Source organism: Penicillium odoratum, assembly GCF_028828045.1.
Source record: "Penicillium odoratum strain IBT 22623 chromosome Unknown utg000005l_segment0_segment0, whole genome shotgun sequence".
Lineage (NCBI taxonomy): Eukaryota > Fungi > Ascomycota > Eurotiomycetes > Eurotiales > Aspergillaceae > Penicillium > Penicillium odoratum.
Window position 1 is genome coordinate 6591446 of NW_026643147.1, and position 24001 is coordinate 6615446.

General features: G+C 48.1%; 9 protein-coding genes across 9 annotated transcripts; 5 read left to right on the forward strand and 4 right to left on the reverse strand.

Annotated features, from left to right (window-relative positions):
* Nucleotides 1-574: 574 nt before the first annotated feature.
* N7520_008058 (uncharacterized protein) lies at nucleotides 575-3310 on the forward strand (the record flags this gene model as incomplete). Its single annotated transcript, XM_057141992.1, has 1 exon — nucleotides 575-3310. One exon carries the CDS (start codon nucleotides 575-577, stop codon nucleotides 3308-3310), a length of 2736 nt encoding a protein of 911 aa, XP_056995998.1.
* A 241-nt stretch (nucleotides 3311-3551) lies between these two features.
* N7520_008059 (guanylate kinase) lies at nucleotides 3552-4182 on the reverse strand (the record flags this gene model as incomplete). The annotated part of the gene is made up of 2 exons (XM_057141993.1): nucleotides 3552-4114; nucleotides 4176-4182. The coding sequence occupies 2 exons, from the start codon at nucleotides 4180-4182 to the stop codon at nucleotides 3552-3554; spliced, it is 570 nt and encodes a 189-aa protein (XP_056995999.1).
* A 770-nt stretch (nucleotides 4183-4952) lies between these two features.
* On the reverse strand, nucleotides 4953-5945 carry N7520_008060 (RTA1 domain-containing protein; the record flags this gene model as incomplete). Its single annotated transcript, XM_057141994.1, has 3 exons — nucleotides 4953-5548; nucleotides 5601-5693; nucleotides 5750-5945. The coding sequence occupies 3 exons, from the start codon at nucleotides 5943-5945 to the stop codon at nucleotides 4953-4955; spliced, it is 885 nt and encodes a 294-aa protein (XP_056996000.1).
* Nucleotides 5946-7791: 1846 nt separating this feature from the next.
* On the reverse strand, nucleotides 7792-8076 carry N7520_008061 (uncharacterized protein; the record flags this gene model as incomplete). Its single annotated transcript, XM_057141995.1, has 1 exon — nucleotides 7792-8076. The coding sequence occupies one exon, from the start codon at nucleotides 8074-8076 to the stop codon at nucleotides 7792-7794; it is 285 nt and encodes a 94-aa protein (XP_056996001.1).
* A 1068-nt stretch (nucleotides 8077-9144) lies between these two features.
* Nucleotides 9145-10650, forward strand: N7520_008062 (uncharacterized protein; the record flags this gene model as incomplete). Its single annotated transcript, XM_057141996.1, has 6 exons — nucleotides 9145-9521; nucleotides 9576-9890; nucleotides 9947-10009; nucleotides 10059-10131; nucleotides 10194-10565; nucleotides 10618-10650. 6 exons carry the CDS (start codon nucleotides 9145-9147, stop codon nucleotides 10648-10650), a joined length of 1233 nt encoding a protein of 410 aa, XP_056996002.1.
* A 6545-nt stretch (nucleotides 10651-17195) lies between these two features.
* On the forward strand, nucleotides 17196-18238 carry N7520_008063 (Rab family GTPase; the record flags this gene model as incomplete). Its single annotated transcript, XM_057141997.1, has 3 exons — nucleotides 17196-17279; nucleotides 17341-17404; nucleotides 17616-18238. The coding sequence occupies 3 exons, from the start codon at nucleotides 17196-17198 to the stop codon at nucleotides 18236-18238; spliced, it is 771 nt and encodes a 256-aa protein (XP_056996003.1).
* Nucleotides 18239-18689: 451 nt separating this feature from the next.
* On the forward strand, nucleotides 18690-19762 carry N7520_008064 (40S ribosomal protein eS7; the record flags this gene model as incomplete). Its single annotated transcript, XM_057141998.1, has 3 exons — nucleotides 18690-18911; nucleotides 19243-19325; nucleotides 19399-19762. The coding sequence occupies 3 exons, from the start codon at nucleotides 18690-18692 to the stop codon at nucleotides 19760-19762; spliced, it is 669 nt and encodes a 222-aa protein (XP_056996004.1).
* Nucleotides 19763-20316: 554 nt separating this feature from the next.
* N7520_008065 (putative dynactin Arp1 p62 subunit RO2) lies at nucleotides 20317-22266 on the reverse strand (the record flags this gene model as incomplete). The annotated part of the gene is made up of 2 exons (XM_057141999.1): nucleotides 20317-21844; nucleotides 21893-22266. 2 exons carry the CDS (start codon nucleotides 22264-22266, stop codon nucleotides 20317-20319), a joined length of 1902 nt encoding a protein of 633 aa, XP_056996005.1.
* A 537-nt stretch (nucleotides 22267-22803) lies between these two features.
* Nucleotides 22804-23929, forward strand: N7520_008066 (uncharacterized protein; the record flags this gene model as incomplete). The annotated part of the gene is made up of 2 exons (XM_057142000.1): nucleotides 22804-23028; nucleotides 23087-23929. 2 exons carry the CDS (start codon nucleotides 22804-22806, stop codon nucleotides 23927-23929), a joined length of 1068 nt encoding a protein of 355 aa, XP_056996006.1.
* Nucleotides 23930-24001: the final 72 nt, after the last annotated feature.

Here is a 24001-nt window from a genome sequence, read left to right on the forward strand (position 1 = left end):
CATTTTACGATTTGATCTATTGATCTTGTCCTTCCCAGGTGGACACAGCATGGGAATTTATGGATTTGGTAGAAACCATTTTGATGTGCATTTTTACAACATTACATTTATGATAATGCGATTTAGATTAAAAGTTGATCAAAGTACTAGACATTATTCAATGTTGGCTAGGAGTTTCCAGGTTTGATATAACCGTTATATGCGTATCTTAAGCTAAAGGTCAGTCGCACGATGACGCTCAGCGCTAGACCAAGTTGGGATGACCCGCTTTGGTTTGTTTGCTCCAACCTCCGATCACAATTCTTGTTCCGCCATAACATTCCATATTAAAGCGCCTTATTCTTGCATTGCAGTTCTATATTATCTACGCTTATTGGGATCTCTTCCCCGTTATGCTTAGAGGCTAGATGTGGTGACTACCATGCTTTAATCGCAGGTAGGATTGCTAAGGTCCCGTTACTGTTACTCGAGTGCGCCTCCACTCCCCACCAAACAAAGGCATTTGCAGATGAACTAACGCCCTTCTTCTTAGTTGCATACATTTGTTCTATACAATTATCCCCGTCAGACCCCAATGGACGACATCCAAGCTACTGCAAAATGGGCAAATCGCGTACTACGCCCTTTAACATCCATTTATCGTCGACTCGAGAAGCACCAGGAGACACTAGCGATTATTGCGGCCGAGTCAAGGGTACATAATCGAATCGAAGACCCCCACAGACAAAATCCGGAATCATCCCAACCTGCAAACCCTCGGGAAAACTACTTCGGGTCAGACGCCGACGAGGATGACCCCGTATGGATTCCGGGGAAAGGGCCTGACAAACGCCGAGTTAAGCATAAATATTCTGCGCGTGGGAGGGAAAAGGCAGGAAGGAGGCGCACAAGGTTATCCGTTCACAGCCCAGAAGCTACTCGTGTCCTCCCCGGCGCGATCGAGCTGGCAACGCCGTTGATCACTGGCAAAAGATGGGAGATGCCCTCAAGTGTCCGATCACAGCCGGCTGTGGAACAGAATAGAGTTGCCAATGCACGCAGCCAGGTGCAAGTATTTCGTGATCGGTACGCCCTGCACAAGAGCCCTTGGCAAGAAGTCCTCGATCAGTCTGGGGATTCTGGGTTTGCCGATATTGCACATAATCTTGATCGCGTTCTCCTAAATTTCTTGGGCAAAACTCGGATCAACAGCCGCGAGCCCATTGCCACGACCGTCCAGCCGGCTCGGGGTGCACGCTCTCTTCTTTCTATGGTCGCCCGGCGTTTACCCGAGTACATCGCAATCGAGCAGGAAGCGCAGGATGAGGAGGACGAGAACGGAGATGAAAATATGTGCGACGCATATTTCACCGAGCTAGAGTCGTTCTATGCGCCTCATGGCAAGGGATGGAAGCCATTGCGTGAAGCTGTCCGCGCCCAAGGCATTCACATGGTCTCTATGATGATACGAAACCGGTGGTTAACCGACCCAATTGCCTATGCATTGATCGAAAACTGCCGACCCCACGAACAAGATGCGTGTGAAACGCTTCTATCTACGTTCCTTTCAATCTGCACTGCTTGCCCTTTTCCTATCGCCCTTAAGCCTACTACCGACAACGTCTCTCCTGGAGATTCTGTTCGGCTATTGCATAGATATGCTTATTATGACCTACCTCGTCGAGCTTACATTTTTGACGAACTTTCTAAACTACTTGTCCGAGGCGTGCTACCTCCAGAATGGATGGCCACCAAACCATGGACTACTTGGATGACCCGAGCAACGATATCATTTTCAAGGGACGATGGTTATTGTTCTGCGTCCTCGCGATTGATTGAGGCTGTACTTGTTTCTGCTAGTGGCATTTACTCGGGTGGGAAGCTCCAGACTACTGTGAAAAAGCGTTCGACCAGTCGCAATGCTGGCCATTTCAGAGCAACGCGGACACACACGGTACCGACAAGCAATCCGAACATTAATCGGGCATGCCCTGTCCCAGTGGAGGATGCTTTAAGCAATCATGTTACGAGTCTCTTGGCAACGCTTTGTGGCATGCACATATCACGATCTCGCGAGCTTGATAACGAAGTCACAGATGGCACAAGAGCGGGCCATATTATCAACTACGTTTCATTCGTAGCGTGGGGAGAGCTGGATGGTAAATCACTCTCCCACATTTCTATTCTCCCTTCTCATCAATTGTTAAGACTTGGTTGCATTTTGCTGGCAGGTTGCCTTATACAATGTAACGATGCAGTTTTAGCATGTCGCACTGGACCCGTTTTGGTATCAACGGCAGCCATTGAAGAATATTCGAACACGCTAGTATCTCGATCTGATCTGATCAAAGAACTGGGGCTATTTGTGCGACAAGCATTTCGCTGTTTCAGCAGTTCATCAAACGAAGACACTGATATGAGAAGCGAGATTCGACGCATTGTATCACAGCTTCCGCATCGGGCTGATGCCCCGTGTCTATCTGCATTTCTCAGCCGTGTTGCCGTGGAGGCTGCTATGCAATTTGCAGAAGGAACTGGAGACCCAGACGATCATCTGTGGGCCGTTGAGATCCAGGAAACAACCGTGACTCTTAAAGACCCAAAAGAATCAAGCACTGAATTAGCAAGTGAAACGGAGGAGCCAGGACCGAGAAGAGGCCTGTTCCGCTGGGAAGATAGTATTGGCGAATGGGTTGCTCGTACTCCGGCAGTCAAAACAGCCCCCACAATAACCACCGGGGTAAAGAGGCGTGCTTTTGAAATGTCCAATTTTTCGCCATGCATTCGGGGCTCAACGGATATCAGCTCCCCGGGATCAGATTGCTTCGAAGAAAGGTCGAACAGCATAACTTTCTCTCCTTCTTCAGTTGGAACAGACCGGCAAATGGAAGCTGCGGAATCGTCGCCCATCCGACCCTTCAAACGACGATGTGTCGCCCCTGAGGTTGTGATTGAACAGCGTGAATCTCTGTCTAGCCGCTCTCCATCGAGGTACTTGTCAAAGTCCCCATCCTTGGAACCAGTTCCTTTTCATCGACGTGTCTTGCGCGATATGTCAAATCACGTTACTGCCAACCCGATACGCTCCGTGCCACTCAGGTCAACATCCAAACTGGAGGTAGTGATCTTCAACAAGCAAGAGCCTCGGCCCCTTGCGAGACCTGCGCCTGCACCAGAATTTGTTGAGAAGCAAGTACATCGATCGATGAACCGGAGAAGACCTGGAAGGCCCTCACTATCTCGTACGCCCGGTTCAATTGTGGTTCCTCGGCGACAATCAGTCATCCCTTGCTCACAGGATGACAGTGACGACGAACTTAGCTTCATTTGACCTGCGCTTGCTCGTCCACCACTGCTTGATTTATCCCCTAAGTATTACTGGCTCTACCCCCTCACTGATTGTTTTTTGTTATAATTTGGTGTTTTGGCTTTTTCTTACTCGATACCCGTGGCCGCTGGTGTGAATTGTTGTTTTGCTTCGCTGGTGTCCAATTGGACGTTTCGTTTGTTCTTCGTATTCCAAGATAATGTCTCTATTTTATGCAAATCCCATAGAGCAACCAATCCAACATCTATTGCTGGAAGATAAACGCCTCCAACTCCTTATAAGCAACCTCCAGATCATCATTAACAATAATCTTATCCTGTCCGCGCTGGGAATTCGCATACTCGAGCTCAGCAGTAGCCTGCGCAAGTCTCTTCTGCACATCCTCATCACTCTCAGTCCCGCGGCCTCTCAACCGCTGCTCCAGAATCTCAATGCTAGGCGGCTGGATAAAGACATAACGCGGGTCAATACTCGGATTTTCTTTCATCTGCTTCACGCCGTTCATCTCAATATCAAGCACAACGACCAGTCCCTTCGCCATCTGGTCCTTGATGGTCCTGTGGCTGGTGCCATACTTGTTTGAGCCGAAGACCGCATGCTCGACGAAGGTTCCCTCAGAGATCAGGGAGTCGAATTCGGAGTGCTCAACGAAGAAGTAGTTTGTTCCGTCGACTTCACCGGCGCGGGGTTTGCGGGTTGTGTGAGAGACTGTGAAGGCGAAGGTGTTGGGGTGAGAGGAGAAGAGTTTCTCGATAAGGGAGCCCTTGCCGACGCCTGAGGGGCCGGAGATGACAATCGGTCTGGTATCTTTGGGGGCTGGGTTTGATTAGCTATGTGAGTTGGTGAGTTGGGTTAATTGGAGACTTACGTGACATTTTGAAGGAAATGCTGGGAAAGGAATTAGGCTGGACTGTAGACGGGGAAGCAACTTAATGTGTTGTGGGCGGGATGAAGGTGGGATATGTAATTTATTTTACCGGTATTTACGTTGTTTTCGGCTTAATGGTGTGGCAGTCGTTACGCATGCGGGATGTTTTCACAATTGCTCCACGTACCCCCTAAAGTACTCTGGTACACCATAACCCATAAGCAGGAACATACTCATGGCTCCGATTTTATTGCCTCCCTACAGTATTGGAAAAATTCAAGTGTTCGATTTCGCAACGCATTTTTACATCTATGTGTACGTTCAATATGCTCGCATAGTACACCGTAGCTGAAATGGTAGGTGCTGGAGTACGTACTACACTTGAGGCTAGCTGGGTAAGCTATAGGGAACATGACTTAGGCAGTCAACTCGAAGCCATGAACATATGTATGTTCCTGATTCGGTTAGACAGGGTGTACAAGAGTAATTTAGGGGTACGTGGAGCAATTCCTGATGTTTTCCTGTATCAACCCTACATGTGTCCAAAACCTCCACGAGACTTTTCTTTTTCCCTTCCCCTCTCCTGGTATTGAATGAAAAAACACAAGTATAGTGGACACATCTACAGTAGCTTTGACTGGAGTAGCTCATGTTTTCAATTGTTTGGATTAATCACAGGTCTATGGTCGTTATCGCTAAAATTCCGATTATATACTTCAATCACCCCCCCACAACATTAGGCAATATTTGAAAGGGTTAAACGACAGAATCCTAGAGCTAGTAAGTCTGAGAGGGACGGCTCATCTCAATTTCATCTGAAGAAACCTCCCGCTTCACATTGTGATCCTCTGGCAAAAACCAACCAGGGTGCACAAAGTTGAAAACACCAACAGCCGCGATCATCATGGCACCATCCATTGCAATAAAGTATTTCTCATGGGTGATCAGATACCCACTCCAACCCTGTGACAGCTCGATGGTACGGTAAATACTTCGAACATAGATGCATAGCACGGAGAAAATCATAGCAACCAGCAGCGGGATGATCGAGCCAGTATGTGACTGGAGAAGACGGTGGCGCACGGACCGAATAATGAAGTCTGCGGCGAAGAAGACGAAAATGGTAATGGAGAACAATTGGAAGACAATACCGGCAACCATAATGTGTGTACCAGGGGCAGTGTTACCGTTGACCTCGTTAACTGCCATAGATGCGAGGCCACCACCGATGGCTTGGATGACGAGCGAAACGACATCGCAGGTGCAGAATATCCAGAGGTACAGTTTAGGTGAGAGAATGGATGAATCGCGGCCCAGGATTTGGATGAATCGGCCGAGAAGAACATAGATTCCAGCAGTGAAGAAGGTCGGGGCTTGTAGAATATTAGTACATGAAGAGTTAGAGCGGGAAGACATTCTGCTTACCGATGATGAGGGTGGAGATCTGCATCAAGAATGCAGTTCCGTTATACGGACACGCATTCGACCAGGTTCTACCAGCCCATCCGATCAATTCCACTGCATTGTTGTTTAGTTATACTGGTCCGTATCGGTTCGGATCATGCCCTACTTACCCATGCATCCCACGGAAAACACCACACACCACCATTGTCGCTTCCAACAGAATTGAATGGTATGAACAATCATTGAGAGGCCGAAAAGAACGCAGAAAGCGATGCCTGCTGACAGATGTGGGACGTATCCATAGGAAGTGTTTATGCCTTCAATTTTGGCATGGCAGCCTGTCGTCAAGGCCATTCTGTCGACCATGGTGAAAGAATACCAGTTGAACTGGCTGTATGAAAATTAAGAACTCGGTCTAGGAGGGTATAGGTTGGGGTTTTGGCTAGGACCAAAGGAGTGGGGTCGTATATTAGGAAGCTGACAGCCTTTTTGAAATATGGTCGGTAGTAAAGAAAGATGCACTCCGCCGGGTTGCGGGATTAGAAAATAGGTAAATGAGTGTGCGCCACGGGGTATATAAAGATGCGGAGTAAGGCTGAGCAACAACGCTCACGCTGAAGGCTACCAAGGAAATATGAATATTTTGACAGCCGCAGAAAATTGTCGGCTAACGGCCCATCGGGGGAACCAATCCCGCTTCTACATTACTATGTATATATAGGAAAAGATTTACTAAAGTGTCAAAGCAGCAAAAAAAGACTTGGAAAGTGGATACCTGTAAGATAATTTGTGGGCGAAGTAAACCAATTTGCAACATCATTTGCATTGTTCTGCAAGAGCGGACTTCAAAACCCAAGAACCACGCGAAATGAACCAAATTTGATAGGAATTCGGGCCGATTTATGGGTGTCTGCGCGTTGAAACTCGCAAGATCCTCTGTTTTGGGTTTAGTGTGATGGAGATAAGTGGATCTGAGCCACTCGCAAGTTTAACTCCGATCCGAATGTTGCCGGATCATGGATCAGCCTCGTTCTAGGCAATTAAGCCATTCTTCTGGATGGCCCACTTGATGAAGAGCAAGGACTAGACTTATGCCTTGAAGGTTTTCAAGCTCGTCGGAATCAGGGCATCAGTTGATTACAAGGCTTGCGTTGACTTGCTGGGTTTCAATATGCACCAGTTCACCGCTCCCGTCCTCTTTGTTTTCTTTGACATTGGAAACTTGCCAAGAAACAGCGTTACAGTCATTGGATCCTGTTTAAATTCTCTGTCTCGAGTGATGGATTTCGAAATATAACTTGATGCTCGTCACGTCCATTTTCCAACCTTTCTTCATCTCCGGTATACAAGATCAACCAATTTGGGTCTAGATGTCACTCTACATGCCCAAGTCAACATGCAAACACACAAAACTGTCATTTTGAACCAGTCCAATACCGCTGCAATCTTTTCAACTTCTGAGGCACCGAATCCTATGTGTATTTGGGAAGGTCGTAAAACCCTCCAGGATCGAAAACCAATCAGCGTGCAGCCGGCTCAACACCAAACATTCAGAACAATACTTATCCTCATACTTTTCGATGATGAACCTCTTCGAATCTGCAGTATTAGGACCAACTAAGCCAGCAACTCTTGATTTCGAATCTGAACCCTCTCATCGAACTTTGACGCCCTCTGGAGTAGCCTACGCCACGGAATACCGCGATGTACCATTAATAAGCACCATATCAAATGGCATAGTAGTGGTACCCTCCTCCATTTACCCAGCAATCGAAACACGCTCTAAACGTGGATGACGGGAAGAAAACTCTGCATATCAGGCAGATACCCATGGTAATAGCCCACCATCAGTTTGGTATAGTTCTTCTACATTAGACAGTGATGCAGGGTTGTCAGGAATGTGTTTGCATCTCGGGTTATTATACACCAGTTGCGCTGGGTTCGGTTTTAATACAGATCCACTGGGTGAGGGACTTTGGTGAAGGGGCCGTTGTGTTCGTGTCAAGTCCAGATGCTGGTTGTCCTGGCCTCTTATTTGGAACAGGTATGCTCCGACTGGAAAGACGGGAGGGGAAATTTAAACTGACGATTTTGATAAATCTAGCATACTGCACCATCATTGGGTGAATGATCTGAAGGCAACTCTCATACGATGAAAGTATACCCGTCCGGCTCATTAAGGTAATTTCGTGAATGAAGCCCTGACACATGCTCACTGAGTTGCGCCTTGGGCATTCCATTTGCAGTTCGCGCATGCCCCAAATGAAGTGTCTGTCTGGCCGCGTGTGGTGAAGGCATCCAACATAACACTTGTGTTGAATGGGTCCAACCCTCGTACAGACATCTTACCTGGGGCATGTACGAATTGCACTGGAATGCACAAGGTGCAAACTGCAGCTTCCGTAAGTCTGAACCCAATATCATAGGAGTGTTCATTGGCCGCAGCCACGGCAGGCCCACCACCATCAGCCATCATGACACGGGCCTGGGTCAGCATTATCCTTCGCGGAAAATGCTGACCCAGACCTTGTCATGATGGCTGCCCGCGGTGGCCTAAAGAGTGCCTTCAACAATGGTCATAACGCCATTGAAATTGTCAAGGGAGCCATGGATCGCATAAAATATACTGCTTTAGTCCAGAGTACCATGGTGAATGATTTTATGACCAGGGCTAATGACCTTGGCCGAGTTGAGTCAAGATATAGAGGACGCTGCCGATTAAATGGTCAATGGTACGCCCTTTACTACATACGTAGCGCTGGAGAAATCATCCCATTTAACTTGATTTCTGACCTGTCTTCTTAAATACTATATCCAATTTATTGATCTCTAAGTTATCTAGCGGGAATAGACGCGCACTATGTAGTTACTTGATGAAAAAATCCCGAGGTCGTCATCAGCTTGCCCGCGGCCTTCATTGCACTGTATTCATTATACGCTTTGTTGCGCCGGCCAAGTTCCTTGGGATTGTCGGTCGGGATCACATATCTGATCTCTTGTTCCCTAGTGACCTAACAATTCTAGCGGTTCATTGCAGAAGTGTAAATGTTACCTAGTTGGCGGGTTATATGTCGTCATAAGTAAGTTAAAGCTTTTAAGACTCTTATGTAAGAAAAATATCGCTTGTCGTGAGTTATATAGTAGTGCATTCTGGATGTAGGTTATATTTGCGCGATTTAAGATACTGCTCTGCGGAATTCGAGTAGTGCATATCACAGGGTTTTTGATCTGGACTATCTAGATCATCTGGTATACGTGATGGTAATGCGCGCCGCGCATGACGATATAGTTAACTGGTCAGAAATTAATGGGCAATATGTAAAGAATAAAGAAATGGTAAATTGGAAACCACTTAAAACACTTGAATTTATTAAACCGCATAAGTCCAGGTAATGTTTTTTATGCATGGGTCATGCCATCATGCCACCCATCTGCCCATAGGATACATTATCCGGCTTTTCCAGCGACGTCACAACTGATACCACCTTGACATCACGTCCCACTTCTTCTCAACATTTCAATCAGACCCAAGATCACTGCAAGCTCATCGTAAAACCACCAAGTCATGGCGAAATATATTCTCGCCGTGAACGCTGGCTCGTCCTCAGTCAAAGTCACGTTCTATACATACGAGAACCCGCCAAGAGTTATCGCTGATGCGCAGGTGTCAGGTATCACTGCCCCACCAGCGGAGCTCAAGTATCAACGCGGGCCTGTGAAAACCAAAGAAAAATTGAAGGAAAAGCTGGATACGCCGCAAGATGCTTTCAAATATATTCTGCAGCACTGCTTCGATGATCCCGAGCTATCCGAGGTTGCTAGCGAAAAGGACCTCGCATATATATGTCACCGAGTAGTCCATGGAGGAGACAATCAGGAAGCGGTTACGATTAACGAGGAAACTTTGCACCAACTCGAAGAACTGGAAGATCTCGCTCCGCTGTACGTGGACATGTCTAAACGTCTGTTACAAGCGCTAATATTGAACTCATCAAGACACAATTTTTCGGCTTTGGAAATCATCCGTCTCTGCAAAAAAGAGCTTCCAAGCGTCGCCAGCATCTGCTTCTTCGACTCAGCATTTCACCAAACCATGCCAGTTCACGTGAAAACATATCCCATTAACCAGGAAATCGCCAAAGCAAATGGTCTCCGGAAGTACGGATTTCACGGAATCAGCTACTCGTTCATTCTACGCTCCGTATCTCAGTTCCTAGATAAGCCGACCGCCTCCATAAATCTGATTGCAATGCATATCGGCAGTGGAGCCTCGATCTGCGCTATCAAGAATGGTCAATCGATTGATACTTCGTGAGCCATCCCACCCATTTCCATCGTTGGTTCAATTCACTTACCTTGATTTCTAGAATGGGCCTTACCCCCTTGGCTGGGTTACCCGGCGCAACGCGAAGTGGCTCCATCGATCCCTCGTGGGTTACTCCAGTCCAGCCCTAGTGGAGAATGAACTAACGGATCTAGACTGGTCTTTCACTATACAAGTGAGGCGGGGAAATTGAGTCCTTCCAGTACCAAGGAGATGCATATTAGCACGGTAAGGAATGATCCGATGAAGGTACTCAGAACAAAGACTGACAAGATTTGATGATGGATCAGGCTGAGGAAATCCTCAACAAACAATCCGGGTGGAAGGCTTTAACCGGTACGACGGACTTTGCGGAGATCGCAGTCGAGAATCCACCGGATACGCACAAACTAGCCTTTGATATTCTGGTGGATCGGATCATAGGCTATATCGGGAGTTACTATGTAAAGCTAAATGGACAGGTAGATGCACTCGTATTTGCGGGAGGGATTGGTGAGAAGAGTGCATTATTGCGTCGGACGCTGGTTGAGCAGTGCCAGAGTCTAGGTGTGGCGATTGACTCGCGGGCTAATGACAAGGGGCCGGATGAGACGGTCACAGATATCTCCCTTGACTATAACGGCAAGGGGCCTCGAGTGTTGATTTGCCAGACCAATGAACAGGTTAGTTTTTTCCTTTCTTGTTGTATTCCATTGCTAATCTGATTCGGAATAGTTTGAAATGGCTTATAGTGTTTGTGCGCGATGAGTCAATTCCAAATCTTCACATATGACAGGTTGTGACAAAGGTGAAAGCTCTTGAATCAGGAACACACTTTAAGTTTTTGGGCTTTTTGTCATTCTAGGATAAAATAGACATGTCCCTGCATTCCAATGCAATGCTTTGAGTCTAATCTACGGGAATCAATGATTGGGTGGCAGTAGCTTGATGAATGTGATGCATCAAACCTATTCGGATTCGACAGCTTGCATCGGAATTCCCGTTCCCCCCGGGACTTTCTGGGTCGATCAGTAATGCAAGAGGCGGGAAGGGGCGAAATGATGATAAGTGATAAATGATAAAACTTGTGATCGCGATCGGGAAGAATGACGATCAGATGAGTTGTGTTTGAAGTTCAGTACTTTTGAAAAGAGTGATCGACACCTACGTAGTCAAATTGCATGCAAATGTATAGAAGCTATTAAGTTCAATGTTGCTTGGATCTCTTATGCAGTGTCTGCATACAAGATCGATCGGATGCAAGTCAACATGGCACACAGTACACAGCACTCAGCACCCAGCACCCAGCACCCAGCAAGGTTGGACATGTCTTGACAATTAAATGGTGCAGAGTGTCATGTAGGACGCCGATCCGGTGGAACGAAAGGGGCAGCGCAGCTGATTTGTCTCCACTTAGCCATTAGTGTGGCTGGAAGTTCATCATTTCTTGGCCTTCAACTGGTCGCGGAAAGGATAAGTGAGAAGCCGCGCCCCAGGAATGCCCCTAGAGGAAGCCCTGTGGGTCTAATTGATGTTGACATTGCACTGTGTTTGGCTCGATTCATCCAAATCGGAAATCACCCCTTCGATGTGATGCAGAGAGAGTCAGGGGCAGGACCCGACAGGGAGGAAAAGGAGATGATCAAACCCGACACGATGGGGTTTGGGTCTGGGACGATCGAACTGAGGTTTAATGTTCTTTGGGACTCCGTCTTCCGTACTTTGTACAGGTAATTTCGAGCGGGTCCAGGATTGAGGCTGTCAAGCTTAGGATTTTCTCCACTTATGGTTTCCGCGGATTTAGCGGGTGTCAAGTCCAATCACATTTAGCGAAGAAAAGACACCGAAGATCATTCTCAAAAACAGGGCGAACAAAGCAAATAGTTAGAACGGGGAAGACGGGGAGATGGGTTTGACACGTCAATAGCGCGGATCAATGGGTTCCAGAATATCGGGTGAATGCATGTTGGTACGGAGTACAACCGGAATACCAGGACATGGACAGTGCAAATCCACTTATTCCAGAAAGCCAGAAAGCTTCCATGCTTTTTGGTCCGATCGGCTTCTCTTCCGTGCCCTAGCTTGAAAATAAATAAATAAGAGTGGAAATTGATGCGCTATTATGAATTACTGGTCTGGACCAAGTCCGTTGAATCCCCAACGGTCGCCGCAATCCTGAGCAATTGACGTAAGATCTAGGTGAAACAAAGAAATAGGATAATAGCTAGGATCACCCCTGTACTGCAAGGCAGTTGACCACAATGCGGCGTTTTTTCCCGATCCCTGTTCCCTGCACGTTATATCTATGAATCAACTTGCTACAAACATAAAGAAATAAGTAACTTCCCAACCCTTTAAACCTTGAAGTGGTTCATGCAATTTGCTAAACCTTCGGGTGAACTAATGCATCGAGCCGAACTCTGGAGACGCGTTCAGGAACCCAGCCGAGGTAAATAAAACCCTGCTGGATCTCGTTGTATAAATTACTCATGAAATATAAATAAAAACCCACTTTAACTAATGGGGAGAACGGAACCCAGCCCCGGCCAAGTAGGCGCTAAATGATTCTGGAAGGAATCGACTTTGTTCTCCCGTTTCTAGCGTCATTCTAGTTACTGGAAACGGGGTCTTCCCGAGCTGATTCTCTGGTTCTCCGATGAGCTTTCTCGTTGCCGGGTCCACAACTACAAAAAAGAATTAAGGAAAAAAGGGAAGCTCGCTTTCTTCCTTCACCCCAAGCGTTACCGGTTTTCGACTACAGGATCCATCGTGCTCCCGATCGGGTCAGTCTACTGCAACGTAAATACCGTGAGGTCCATTATTTGGATCCATTTCTTCGTAGACCCACTGAGGATCATCGTCAATTCCCCTAAGGTCCAGGAATCCACGAATAGGGACCGGCCCTGAAAGAAGGTGGCTAGAAAAAGCGGCATTCACAGTGACTTGCGAGTTTGGGAAAGGAATTCCGTTGACCCCCGTGGAGCTTCAAAGTTTCGCCTGCCGTGTCTAGGGTGCTCGATCTCGTTACCGTAGATCTTCAGGCCCGGGAATAATGATAGAAGCCTTCTAGTTAACTAGCTAACTAACTAGGTGGACTTATCGATTTCACTATTCATACCCTATCTCTCGTAACCTAACCTAAGCAGTCCCTGATCTACGGAGTAGTTCTAATATCCGTCCCTGGCACATGGCTGAAACAGGAGCCCAGTGCTGAGTGAATTACGAATTGCGAATTACGTGCGAATCCTGTATCCATACTCCGTACGGAGAAAAAGGGAGGTGATAACATAGGCTCCAGTGTGGCGAACATGAGCTGACGCAAGTGATACCCTTAAAAAGATAGGGGTATGGGGGTGGAGCCGTCATTGTTTTCTGCAGTTCCCAATCCCAGAAATTTCTATTTTTCATGGAGAATTACGGGGCCACTTGTATCATCATACCGCGAAGTGGGCCACTTAACCCAGGTTCCCGGGAGACTAGAAAGGCTAGAAGGTGAAAAGAATGTTCATACGTAACCGAGACTGGGAGTGGGTTCAGAAGCTTCTGATTGTGGAAAAACCACGGCAATCCACGCGCTGCTCCGTACGGAGTACTGTAATGGAGTTTTCAGGTAGCGCGCGCCCCCGGGGACCCACCCCCTATGATGGATACTTGTCCTCCCAACAGATCGAGATCCTGTTGGAGAAGTGAGAACTGAAGACGTAAAAGGAGAACAGAGACAAACACGGTAAATTGCCCAAGAAAAAGAAATGTAACGGATTCCAAGGTTACGGTTGGTTCGATTGGCTTTGTTTGAATCGGGATCAAAGGGGGGAAGGAGATAGGACAAGCGATTGGTTCGGGGAGAGAACATGTGAAGGAAACATTTAGACACAGCAATAATCCGGAGCAACTAAAGATGATAGCGCGAAGGCGAAACCAAATGTCTGAACTTGATTACTCTCGTGTTGGCTAGGGGATATGACACCAGTTATATGACCTAGGCATCAGGTGTCCAGGCCCAGGACCCCTGGGAAGAGTTAGTAGTAAGTGAGTAAGTTGAATAACCCGTAGAGTCAAGTCAGAAATACAGTAGGATTCATCTTCGGATGGATCCGTTTCTGTACCTGCGGCTGCTTCCTTCTCCACTTATGCAAAGCCCGGAGATTCGGTTCCTAGCTTCCCCTGGGAATAAAGTGGAGAGCTTGGGAAAATCACCTGTACCTGCACGGTACTTTTGGACAGGGAGTAAGGTATATGATAAACAGAGTGGCTGGATGTATTCGATAGAAATTATGATAGATCAGGATTTTGGAAAAGCAGGTTAACTAGTAGACGGGGGAAGGAATAGTTCCCCGGGGGAAGGGACGGGAGAGCCGCTCTACAGGAATCGAGTTTATGATTTGCGTTAACTGTTTTAATTTGGGATTTTATTGGTTTTTTTTTGGTTTATTTCTCCCCTTTTCGTTTGGATTTTTATTTATTTTTAATCCAATTTTCATATTTCCATATTTCTTTTTTTTTTCTTTTCTTATTTTCCGTCCAATTTACTAATTTAATTCTCTTTTCTTTCATTTTCAAGAATTAAAAAATCAATTAAAAAAACACCCAAAAAAAACCAAACCCAATGATCATCCCTAATATCTTTTTATTTCTTATATATCTACAATCATTTCCCTTCCCTTCTCCTTCGATCTAATTCTTCCCGATAACATTTGAACTGGACATACTTGACGACCCAAAACAAAAACATCCCTACCTGTCCCTGTCCTCTCCCTTCTCTCCCTTGCGATACGTCGTCTTTGCTGGGGTTTTAACCGGATCTACCGGGCCACTTCCGCGGCACTCTCTCCTTGGATCTCCCTTGCCGGCTTATATCCCTTCTCTGCCCGTTTATCCTTGGTTCAGATCTCGATTTTTATGAACCTGATCCTGCAGCCACCCTCGCGCTTATCACTGGGAATCATTTTGGGAGGATACCTCGATTTTACGAATCTGGGCGTGGCAAGCCCATAAAAAGCAAACGACCTGTCGATACTTTCCTCAACCGCCTTTTTATTATTTATCGGGCCCGTGTCGTCACATTCCTGCCCTATAACCTGCTGGCACCCGCAGCGTCTTAGTGGTCATCTTTAAAAAGGATCCCCTCTCCGATCTCAATCTGCATACGCCTATCGCCGCTATCCTTGTCGAAGATCCGTTCCGTGTAATTTTCCTTTTTTGCCATTTTTGATTACTTCGGGGGGTGGATTGGGAGTTCGTTTGCTGGCGCTCGAATCCCCGGCCGAACAAAGAACTATATAAGAACCGTTCGAGGTCTTCGTTGGTAAGTTCTTCATCCAGCTCAATCCTCATCTTTTCAACGTTACCACATCATACAACCACCGCTTTCTCAACTTCTCTAATCATGATTGCCTCCGCAGACCTTAATATGATACTCCGAGATCTCTCTGCTTGCAATATGGGACGCGGCGCTTACGACACAACTGGAGTCAAGAAGCCTGGTGCTCCTCCACCACCACCTAAATAATCACTTTACATTCGATCCTGCTCGTTCAGTTTCTGGGATTATTCCTAGCGCACACCGCTAGGACTTCACGCTTCTATGTTGGAGTTGGCACTTTTTTTCGGTGAGTCAGACTGCACCTGGTTTTGGGCATCAACCAAACAACCACTAACTCTTGAGTCCAGACACTTGTAACACTATTGAATCTGCCTCTGTTATTCTTATTTTCGGTTATCCTCTACGTTTCGCCACCGGATTTGGGCGACCATTATACCCCTTTTAATTCCTGTCCTGCATCGCTTTCGGATTCCCCCAGCGTCGACGCTTTTTCTCTTGATTTTCGACTTTCTTCGTCCTCGCATGTGGGCCTTTTATTTTTTATCGGAACCCTGTCCTCTATTTCCGCACCCTCACCCTCGCTCTCTCTCCGATCTGACTTCCGGGGTTACCGTTTCTTGATCTCTCAAAAAGTTGTTATGTTGATTTTGGTTTTGTGATTTGATTCGGCGTTATGGTTAGACGGGATGGATGTTATTGTTGCATGGAATGCATGGGTTTATACCAGAAGGATCTAGACCTTCGACCCCACGGTCAAATAGCACGTTTTTGCTGATATTACATTTGAAATTTTTCACTTCATTTGCTCACTTCTATCTGTATCTGTATACACCTGCCGTGAACGTCATACCGCGCGCCTGAACGTAAGCGCCGATCGGTTTCTCTTCCCCGATCCTCGGTCTAGACCACTGTAGAATCCATGGTTCAAGTCCACAGATTTACAAACAATTGTCGTGTCTGGGCTTGTCGGGTGCGGGTAGAATCCGTTGAGCATCGGGCAGATTTGCTTGGGGACTGACGAGTCCAGGAACCGGTTTGGTTCTGGATGTGGGCCCTGTCAGATGCATTGGCCAAGGCACCCTGGTCAGGAACAAGGTTTGTACTCATGATGATCTAGAGCCTTCTGTTCTACACATTGCATCGGAGTTTGTGTTCCAGGTAATCGAACTGCCTTGGCAGCCAAAAGAAAACACCGTAGAATCCTTCCATTAAGCATATTCTCATATTTATCAGGATATTGGCGCCCAATTGAAATTTAGAGGATACCTACTTTTCAATGTTCACGAGATCTGCTGACGTAGTACTACAGGGCTGCTACCTTCTAGAAGTGACAAAAGTACCGCTTGTCCGCCTATTGTTTGTTGAAGTGCCAGTCTATATATATGGAAACTATAGTCAGAAATACAAGGAGCTTGTTTGATGATTTGAAATTTGCTATCTCATACCAAGATCACGCTGGTATGGATCCTTCTATGCACGTAGTCTTAGTCTCGGCCATTTCGTGCTCCAGGACTGAGACTGCATTAACCTACATCAATTTCCATGAAAACTTAATCCTCAGTCAGATTACCCTGCACACTGATCCTCGGGCTTTCCTGCGCATTGATCAGGCTTTGACATGCACCCTTTATGCATTCATATGCTAGAAGTCACGTGATGATATATCATGGAGTTCGCGCTAAGCCCAATACGGGAAGTGCATCATCATCGACCTCCGCCTAAGCAACTCAATCCTTAAGACCATCTCAGCGCTTCTGGTTGCAAAATTCCTCGGAGCTTTCACTACACCCCCCTCATTCTTCGCAATAAACCACAAATCTGCTATCTAGCTTCTGTCTCACGTATCAGACAGCTAGCTTCACACGTCTCAGCCGAATCGCCCGTTCAGCCTTCTGCCTGATTACCGATTGTTTGACAGGCGTCACTTCCTGCACGACGGCCTGACCGATCTTGTTCCTTTCACCTCCTTTTCACTACTCAATCCTCAACCATGTCCGAATCAGCGGGTGCAAATGCCCCCAAACCAAGCAGCAGCGTCAAGCTCGTGTTGCTGGGAGAGGCCGCTGTGGGAAAGGTATACTTCTCCTCGCCACGTTACACAGGTAACAATAACTAATCAGTGTTCTCCCTTGCAGTCTTCCCTCGTCCTTCGATTTGTCAATAATGATTTCCAAGAGAACAAGGAGCCAACGATCGGCGGTAAGACAGTCCTCTTCCGTTATTCCCTCCCCCTTCCAACGAGCCGCTGGATATGCATGGAGACGATACTTGATTCTCCCTCGTCATACACCATCTCTGTCGCAATGGGCCTCACATGGTGTTACACCTGTGGCGATCCATTCAAATGAGCCATCAACTTAATCCTATCAAGCAGTTGGTCCTAAATAGATATGCTAACATCATCATGCAGCTGCCTTCCTTACACAGAAATGCACTCTCCCCTCGCGCACAATTAAGTTTGAGATCTGGGATACCGCAGGCCAGGAACGCTTCGCGTCGCTCGCCCCAATGTACTACCGCAACGCTCAAGCCGCTCTCGTGGTCTACGATGTTACCAAGCCCTCTTCGCTAACCAAGGCAAAACACTGGGTGGCCGAGCTCCAGCGCCAGGCTAGCCCCGGGATTGTCATCGCCCTTGTCGGTAATAAGCTGGACTTGACCAACGACGGCGGCGATGCCTCAGCTGCTCTCGATGCCGAGTCTGAATCGGCTGCCCCTGGGGATGAGGCAGCTGACGAGGAAGGTGAGCAGGATACAACTCCTGGTGACGCCCGGAAAGTGTCGACCCGCGAAGCGACCGGTTATGCCGAAGAGGAGGGATTGCTGTTCTTCGAGACCAGTGCGAAGACCGGAACTAATGTGGTGGATGTGTTCACGGCTATTGCCAATGCTATCCCAGAAAGTAGCTTGAAGACCGGCCGTGGTGCAGCCGGAGCTGGCCAGACTACGCTAGGTGCCCGTTCTGGGGAGGATTCTCGAGTTAATCTGGGTGACCGAAATGCTGCGACAGCCAAAGAGGGCTGTGCTTGTTGATCTGAAATCTCTTGTGCCCGGTTCTTTGTCCTTTTTTCTCTTCTTCTTTCCCAACATCCCCCCGCAATTTCCAGGCGTTTTCATACCTATTCAATTGTTCTCGCTTCGTTATTTAAGTTGCATTTGAGTTGTACCCACTCCCAAATGTCTTCATTGCACATTCTGTGGTATATCATCTTGTTTTTTTGGTCTAAATCAATGATACAGTATCTTCTAGAAAGTATAGTATCTGGGGCTTGAAACCATCTGTAAACTAGTGAGCAAAAGTAGTAAAAGTCTGGAACGTTAGAATCCGACCGTAACTAAATTTCAACCAATCAGAAGGAGCCGAGGGCAGGGTAGTCACGGGACCACCAATCCCCTAACAAGAAAATACGCTAGTCCCAATTTGGTCAAAGTGCACCCTAAGCGAAAGTGACGATCCCACAGCAAATTCCCATTTGGCTTCTTGATGCGAGAACACCTCCCCTCCGCCGACATCTCAACCAGCACTTCCCGCAGCACCCCGTTGCTCACCATGGCTGCCGTCAACAAGATTGCCCTCAACTCGCCGTCCCGGCAAAACCCCTCCGAGCTGGAGACCGCGATCGCCGGTGCTCTGTTCGACCTCGAGAGCAACACACAGGACCTGAAGGCCACCCTTCGCCCCCTGCAGTTCGTCTCTGCCCGTGAGGTAAGAATTGCGCCTTCGCCTACCCGAAATCAATCTTGGAATCGTGTCGACGGAATTTTTTTGTGCGGTTTTGTGTGATCGGAGCAAGAGTCGGAAATTTAAAGGTTATCATGGACCATTGTCGAATCGCCTCAATTCCTTGCCGGACACTCCAACAAGGCAATATCAACATCCAAGGAAGGCATACACAATCATGGAAACACTCTACACGCAACAACCCACAAAATTCCTTCGATACCGTTTCTGGGGTTGAAATCTGGATTTTGATGTTTTTTTTTGTGCGCCCGCCGCACGTTGGAATTGCCCATTCTAACATGATTCATCATCACAGGTCGAGGTCGGCCACGGCAAGAAGGCTATCGTTGTCTTCGTCCCCGTCCCTCTCCTCCAGGGCTTCCACAAGATCCAGCAGCGGTAAGATTCGACACCCAGCATTTACACCAATCAACCACACAACGAACCAAATACTAACGAATTGCGCCAACAGCCTCACCCGCGAGCTGGAGAAGAAGTTCTCTGACCGCCATGTCCTCTTCGTGGCTCAGCGCCGCATCCTGCCCCGCCCCAAGCGCTCCGTCAACTCGCGCTCCACCCAGACCCAGAAGCGCCCCCGTTCCCGCACTCTGACCGCCGTCCACGACTCCATCCTCACTGACCTCGTCTACCCCGTCGAGATCGTCGGCAAGCGCATCCGCACCAAGGAGGACGGCAGCAAGACCCTGAAGGTTATCCTGGACGAGAAGGAGAAGGGTGGTGTTGACCACCGTCTCGACGCTTACGGCGAGGTCTACCGTCGTTTGACCGGCCGCAACGTTGTGTTCGAGTTCCCCCAGAGCGGCGCTGAGTACTAAGCTTGAACTACTGTTATCAGTTTAAAGCTTTGTTTCTGTGTTGATTTGAAGGAACGGAGGGAAAGGACAGGAAATGATGTCGGTGTATTGGGTTACTTGTTTCTAGGTCTTGAAACTCAACTAGATCCAAGAGCATGAAGGGTGAAAAGACCAAAAAATGCATTCACGGGTTTTTCTTTGATTTATGTGTGCCCTTTCCATTGAACTTGGTGCATGGTTTGTCCTCCGATTCTTCTAAGAGCGAGGCGACGGAGCTGAGGTTTTTTTTCCATCCGGACACCGTGTTTCTTCTTTAATGAGGATGGGATGGGATATGTGATAACTATTCCAATTGAACAATTCCGACTTTCAATTATGCGTAGGACGGACACTCGCGATACTACTTATCCTTCCTGGATTCTGGAAGCTGGAACCTATGCCCTCGTACTGGATACCGTTCAAGATCAGTAGCCTCCCATTCTCCAGAGAAACTATATCTGCAACAAAATGAATTTGGTATGTATCGAACTATAATTGGGGTATGAACAAAAGCATGTGAACAATGAAGAAATCATCTACAACGAAGCCTGAATCCTCCCAACCCCCAAAACCATCCAGTAAGCCAATTCTCTCGCAACAAGATCATCAGGCTTAGAAGCCTTTCCAACATTCTGCTGCTCAAGCTGTGCCTCCGCATCCCACTCCATATGCACGAAGACCGGAATCTCCAATACATCCTCATCCTCCTTCAAAACAGATTCCGCCTTCTCTTCTCCGTCATCATCTGTACCGGTGTTGTTATCAGCTTCAGTGCCAGGCAACGTCCCCGGAATAACCTCCAACACAACCGTCGTCCAATTGCGACCTTTATCCCACACTTTCCCGGCTTCGGGAACCTTTTCTGAGGCTCGGAGACCCGTGAATCGTGAATCTCCCGTGATAGGAGCCGATGCACCTTGCAACGCCTCATCCCAGACATCACTATTTGCACCGATATCGAACTGAGGGCTTAGGACTGTGACTCTACTAGCAACTCGACCTGGAGTTACAGACGGTGTGGCGAGGGTAATGCGAACGGGATCGAACATGTGGTTCTTCAGCGTGAGAAGAATATGCACAGGCCTCAGCGGAGGTAAGGCATTAAGGTCCGGCGTCGAAGTGACAGTACCCGAAGTAAAGGATGACGGAGCGGTCAGAGCGAGAGGACGCAAAGTAGGCAGCGGGATATAGCTGAGAGCGATCAGACGAATACGGAAGCGAGTAGACTGCGGCTTTGTCTCTGGTTTGACAAGGATATGCTTGCAGGATTTGCAGCGCTTTGCGCGTTTCGTGCGAAGGAGGACGGGTAGGGGGAGGAGCTCATCGATGAAGCGGACATCGGGTGATTGCTGTGCGCGCTGATCGAGAGATGCGACGCTATCCCAGCCGCCGTCTGGGGAAGCGAGGCGCTCGATTATGGATGCTTCTTCGCCTTCGGGGGTAATTCGGAGACCTTCGCTTGCGGTGAGGGCTTCGCGCATGACTGGGGGCTTTGATTTGGATTTCTTGTTACCGCCGTAGAGTCCGCTTAGACGTGATGAGGATGCGTAGAGGGACATGAGGCGGTTCAGGGCACCAGGTGAGGAGAATCCGAAGTCGGAACCTAGGGGATCGCTTGGCGAGGTTGATGTTTCGGAGATCTGGTTGCGGTAGAAGGATTTCAATGCCGCGAAACGGGCATCTGTGTTGGCAGGAGCCACCTCCGAGGACTCTTCTTTTGTGGGCTCTTCGATGTTGGCATTGTCGTTGCTGGGGGCGCTGGGTTCGCCATCGGCGGAGATCAGGGTTGACAGAGGAGACTTGAGATCCCCGAATGCACGAGAGCCTTGTCTTGATCGGGCATCATAGGCAGGCGACGCGGTAGAATCGGTCATCTTTTGCAGCTGGCTACGGATGTTGGTCGGTTTGTCGAACTTGATGCCGATATCAAGCGTCGTCCACATACAGTAGCCACAAGACAATACCCATGGTCCTTGTTGACTTCCATTTCCCGCGACATTTTCAATGGTACTCACAGCTAGCGGGGCTGTACAGACGGGGCAATTGAAGCAGTTACGTCCACATCTAGTTCGGGATTAGCAGGATTCTTTCGAAGAAGACTATTTGACATACCGGTTTCCATCACTTTTCACCATGCTGCTAGGTGTCTCGAATAGACAATTTGGACAATACCAGCTCACAATTTCCTCGGTTATGCAGCGGGGGCACTTGATTTGATGACAATCCTCACAGTATAGAAGCTGCTCAGGTGGATGCAGCGAGAAGTTGGACCGGGGAGATCTAGGATCAAATGTCTGTTCTTCATCCTCATCTTGTTCCTCTTGGTCATCTTCCTGCTTTGTTGTCACGTCTTCGCCTGTGGCTTCTGTTCGTTCTGGGGTTGGTTTCCGCGGTGATTCTCTGGACCTTCGCTTCCTGGCGGGGTCGGGGGTAGAAATTTCGGCGCAAGGGCACGAAACATAGCTGTATGGAAATGGACGGGACATCCTGTGTTGGTGGGCGATTTATTGAGATGGGTTTGGGATCAAGGACGTTGGTCAAGTCAATTCATGCTTCGTGGCGGGTCAAGTTAATATGCAGATGCAGAGAGCAACTCGTAGTGTAAGGCTTCAGTGATCCCGTGTTGACTATCGTATCAATTGTTAGCAAGCGCTTCTCGATCGCGAACTTCGTTTTGACCACCACGAACCCCCGATGGGGTAGGGAGTTAACTATCACGAAGACGTACCAGAATATGGCATGAGATGTATTTTTGTGCGCTAATTTGCTGTACAGTATTTCCAGATCAACAACAAGGCTCCACGCCGGATCATGCACGCGGAATGGTAATGCAATTGCGGGCGCAAGAAACACGAGCGCGGAGATTGAGCTGCGGAGGTCAACAATCGACGTCAGAACAAAATTCGGGCCTCATTTGTACCTTCAACTCAACCTCCACTCCTCCACCTCGCCCCCCAAAATGATCTAAAATCGAACTCATACTGTCCAATTACGAACTAAAAAGCATACACAATTTGTCTACGATGTTTTCTCTTCACACCATCCGCTCCGGTCTTCCGCGAAGATGTCTCGCCGCAAGCTCCGTGCGGACGTACGCTAACCAGACTCCCGGTAATCCCATGCTGGAGATATTCAATCGCAAAACAAAGCACCTACAGAAGGACCGAGCTGCTCGAAATGTCGAGGAGAGTCGGAAAGTCGACTACCTGAAAGATGAAGTGGCAAGGCGGTTATGCGAACGGTTGTTGGTAAGGAAGCTCGCGGAACAAGGACGGGCATGGGAGGCTGACTGTGGTCTCGGTATAGGACATTAAACGCGACTTTCCCAATGTGCTTGATCTCGGCGCAAATAGCTGCAACATTGCTAGAGCGCTGACGACTCCGGACCTCGATATGGCCTCGCCGGAGGGCGTCTCGACACCATCGTTGACGCAGAAGATCCCTAATCTTACATGCGTGGAGACATCGCGGGCTTTGCTACACCGAGATGAGGAGCTTCCTTTCAATAAAGAACTCAATATCACTCGCGACGTGATTCCGGATCTGGAGTCATTGCCCTACCCGCCTAACTCGTTTGATGCTGTGCTCTCGTCACTGTCGATGCATTGGATCAATGATTTGCCGGGGTTGCTTAACCAAGTCAACACAATCCTCAAGCCGGATTGTCCTTTCATTGGTGCTATGTTTGGTGGTGATACGCTGTTCGAGCTCCGAGGGTCGATGCAGCTGGCTGATCTGGAACGGCGCGGCGGAGTCAGTCCACATGTTTCGCCGCTCGCGGATGTCAAGGATGTGGGAAGTCTGCTTACTCGCGCTGGGTTCAAAATGCTCACGGTCGACGTGGAAGATATCGTGGTTGAGTTCCCGGATACATTCGCTCTCATGCAAGATCTACAGGCTATGGGTGAAAGCAATGCTATCATGCACCGGGAGGCTGGTCCTTTGTCTCGCGATGTCTTGCTGGCCAACGAGGCCATCTACCGGACTCTGCATATGGAGGACGATGCACCCGGTATCCCTGCGACATTCCGGATGATTTACATGATCGGTTGGAAGGAGGGCGAGAACCAGCCGCAGCCATTGCAGCGCGGTAGTGGTGATGTCAATCTCAAGGATATCTTGGGCGGAGGTGATTTCTCAAGACCTTGAGATATTCCAAAATGTATAGTACAAGGATTTGAGATTGGATGGAAGTCCAACATAATGTTTCAGTATATCAAT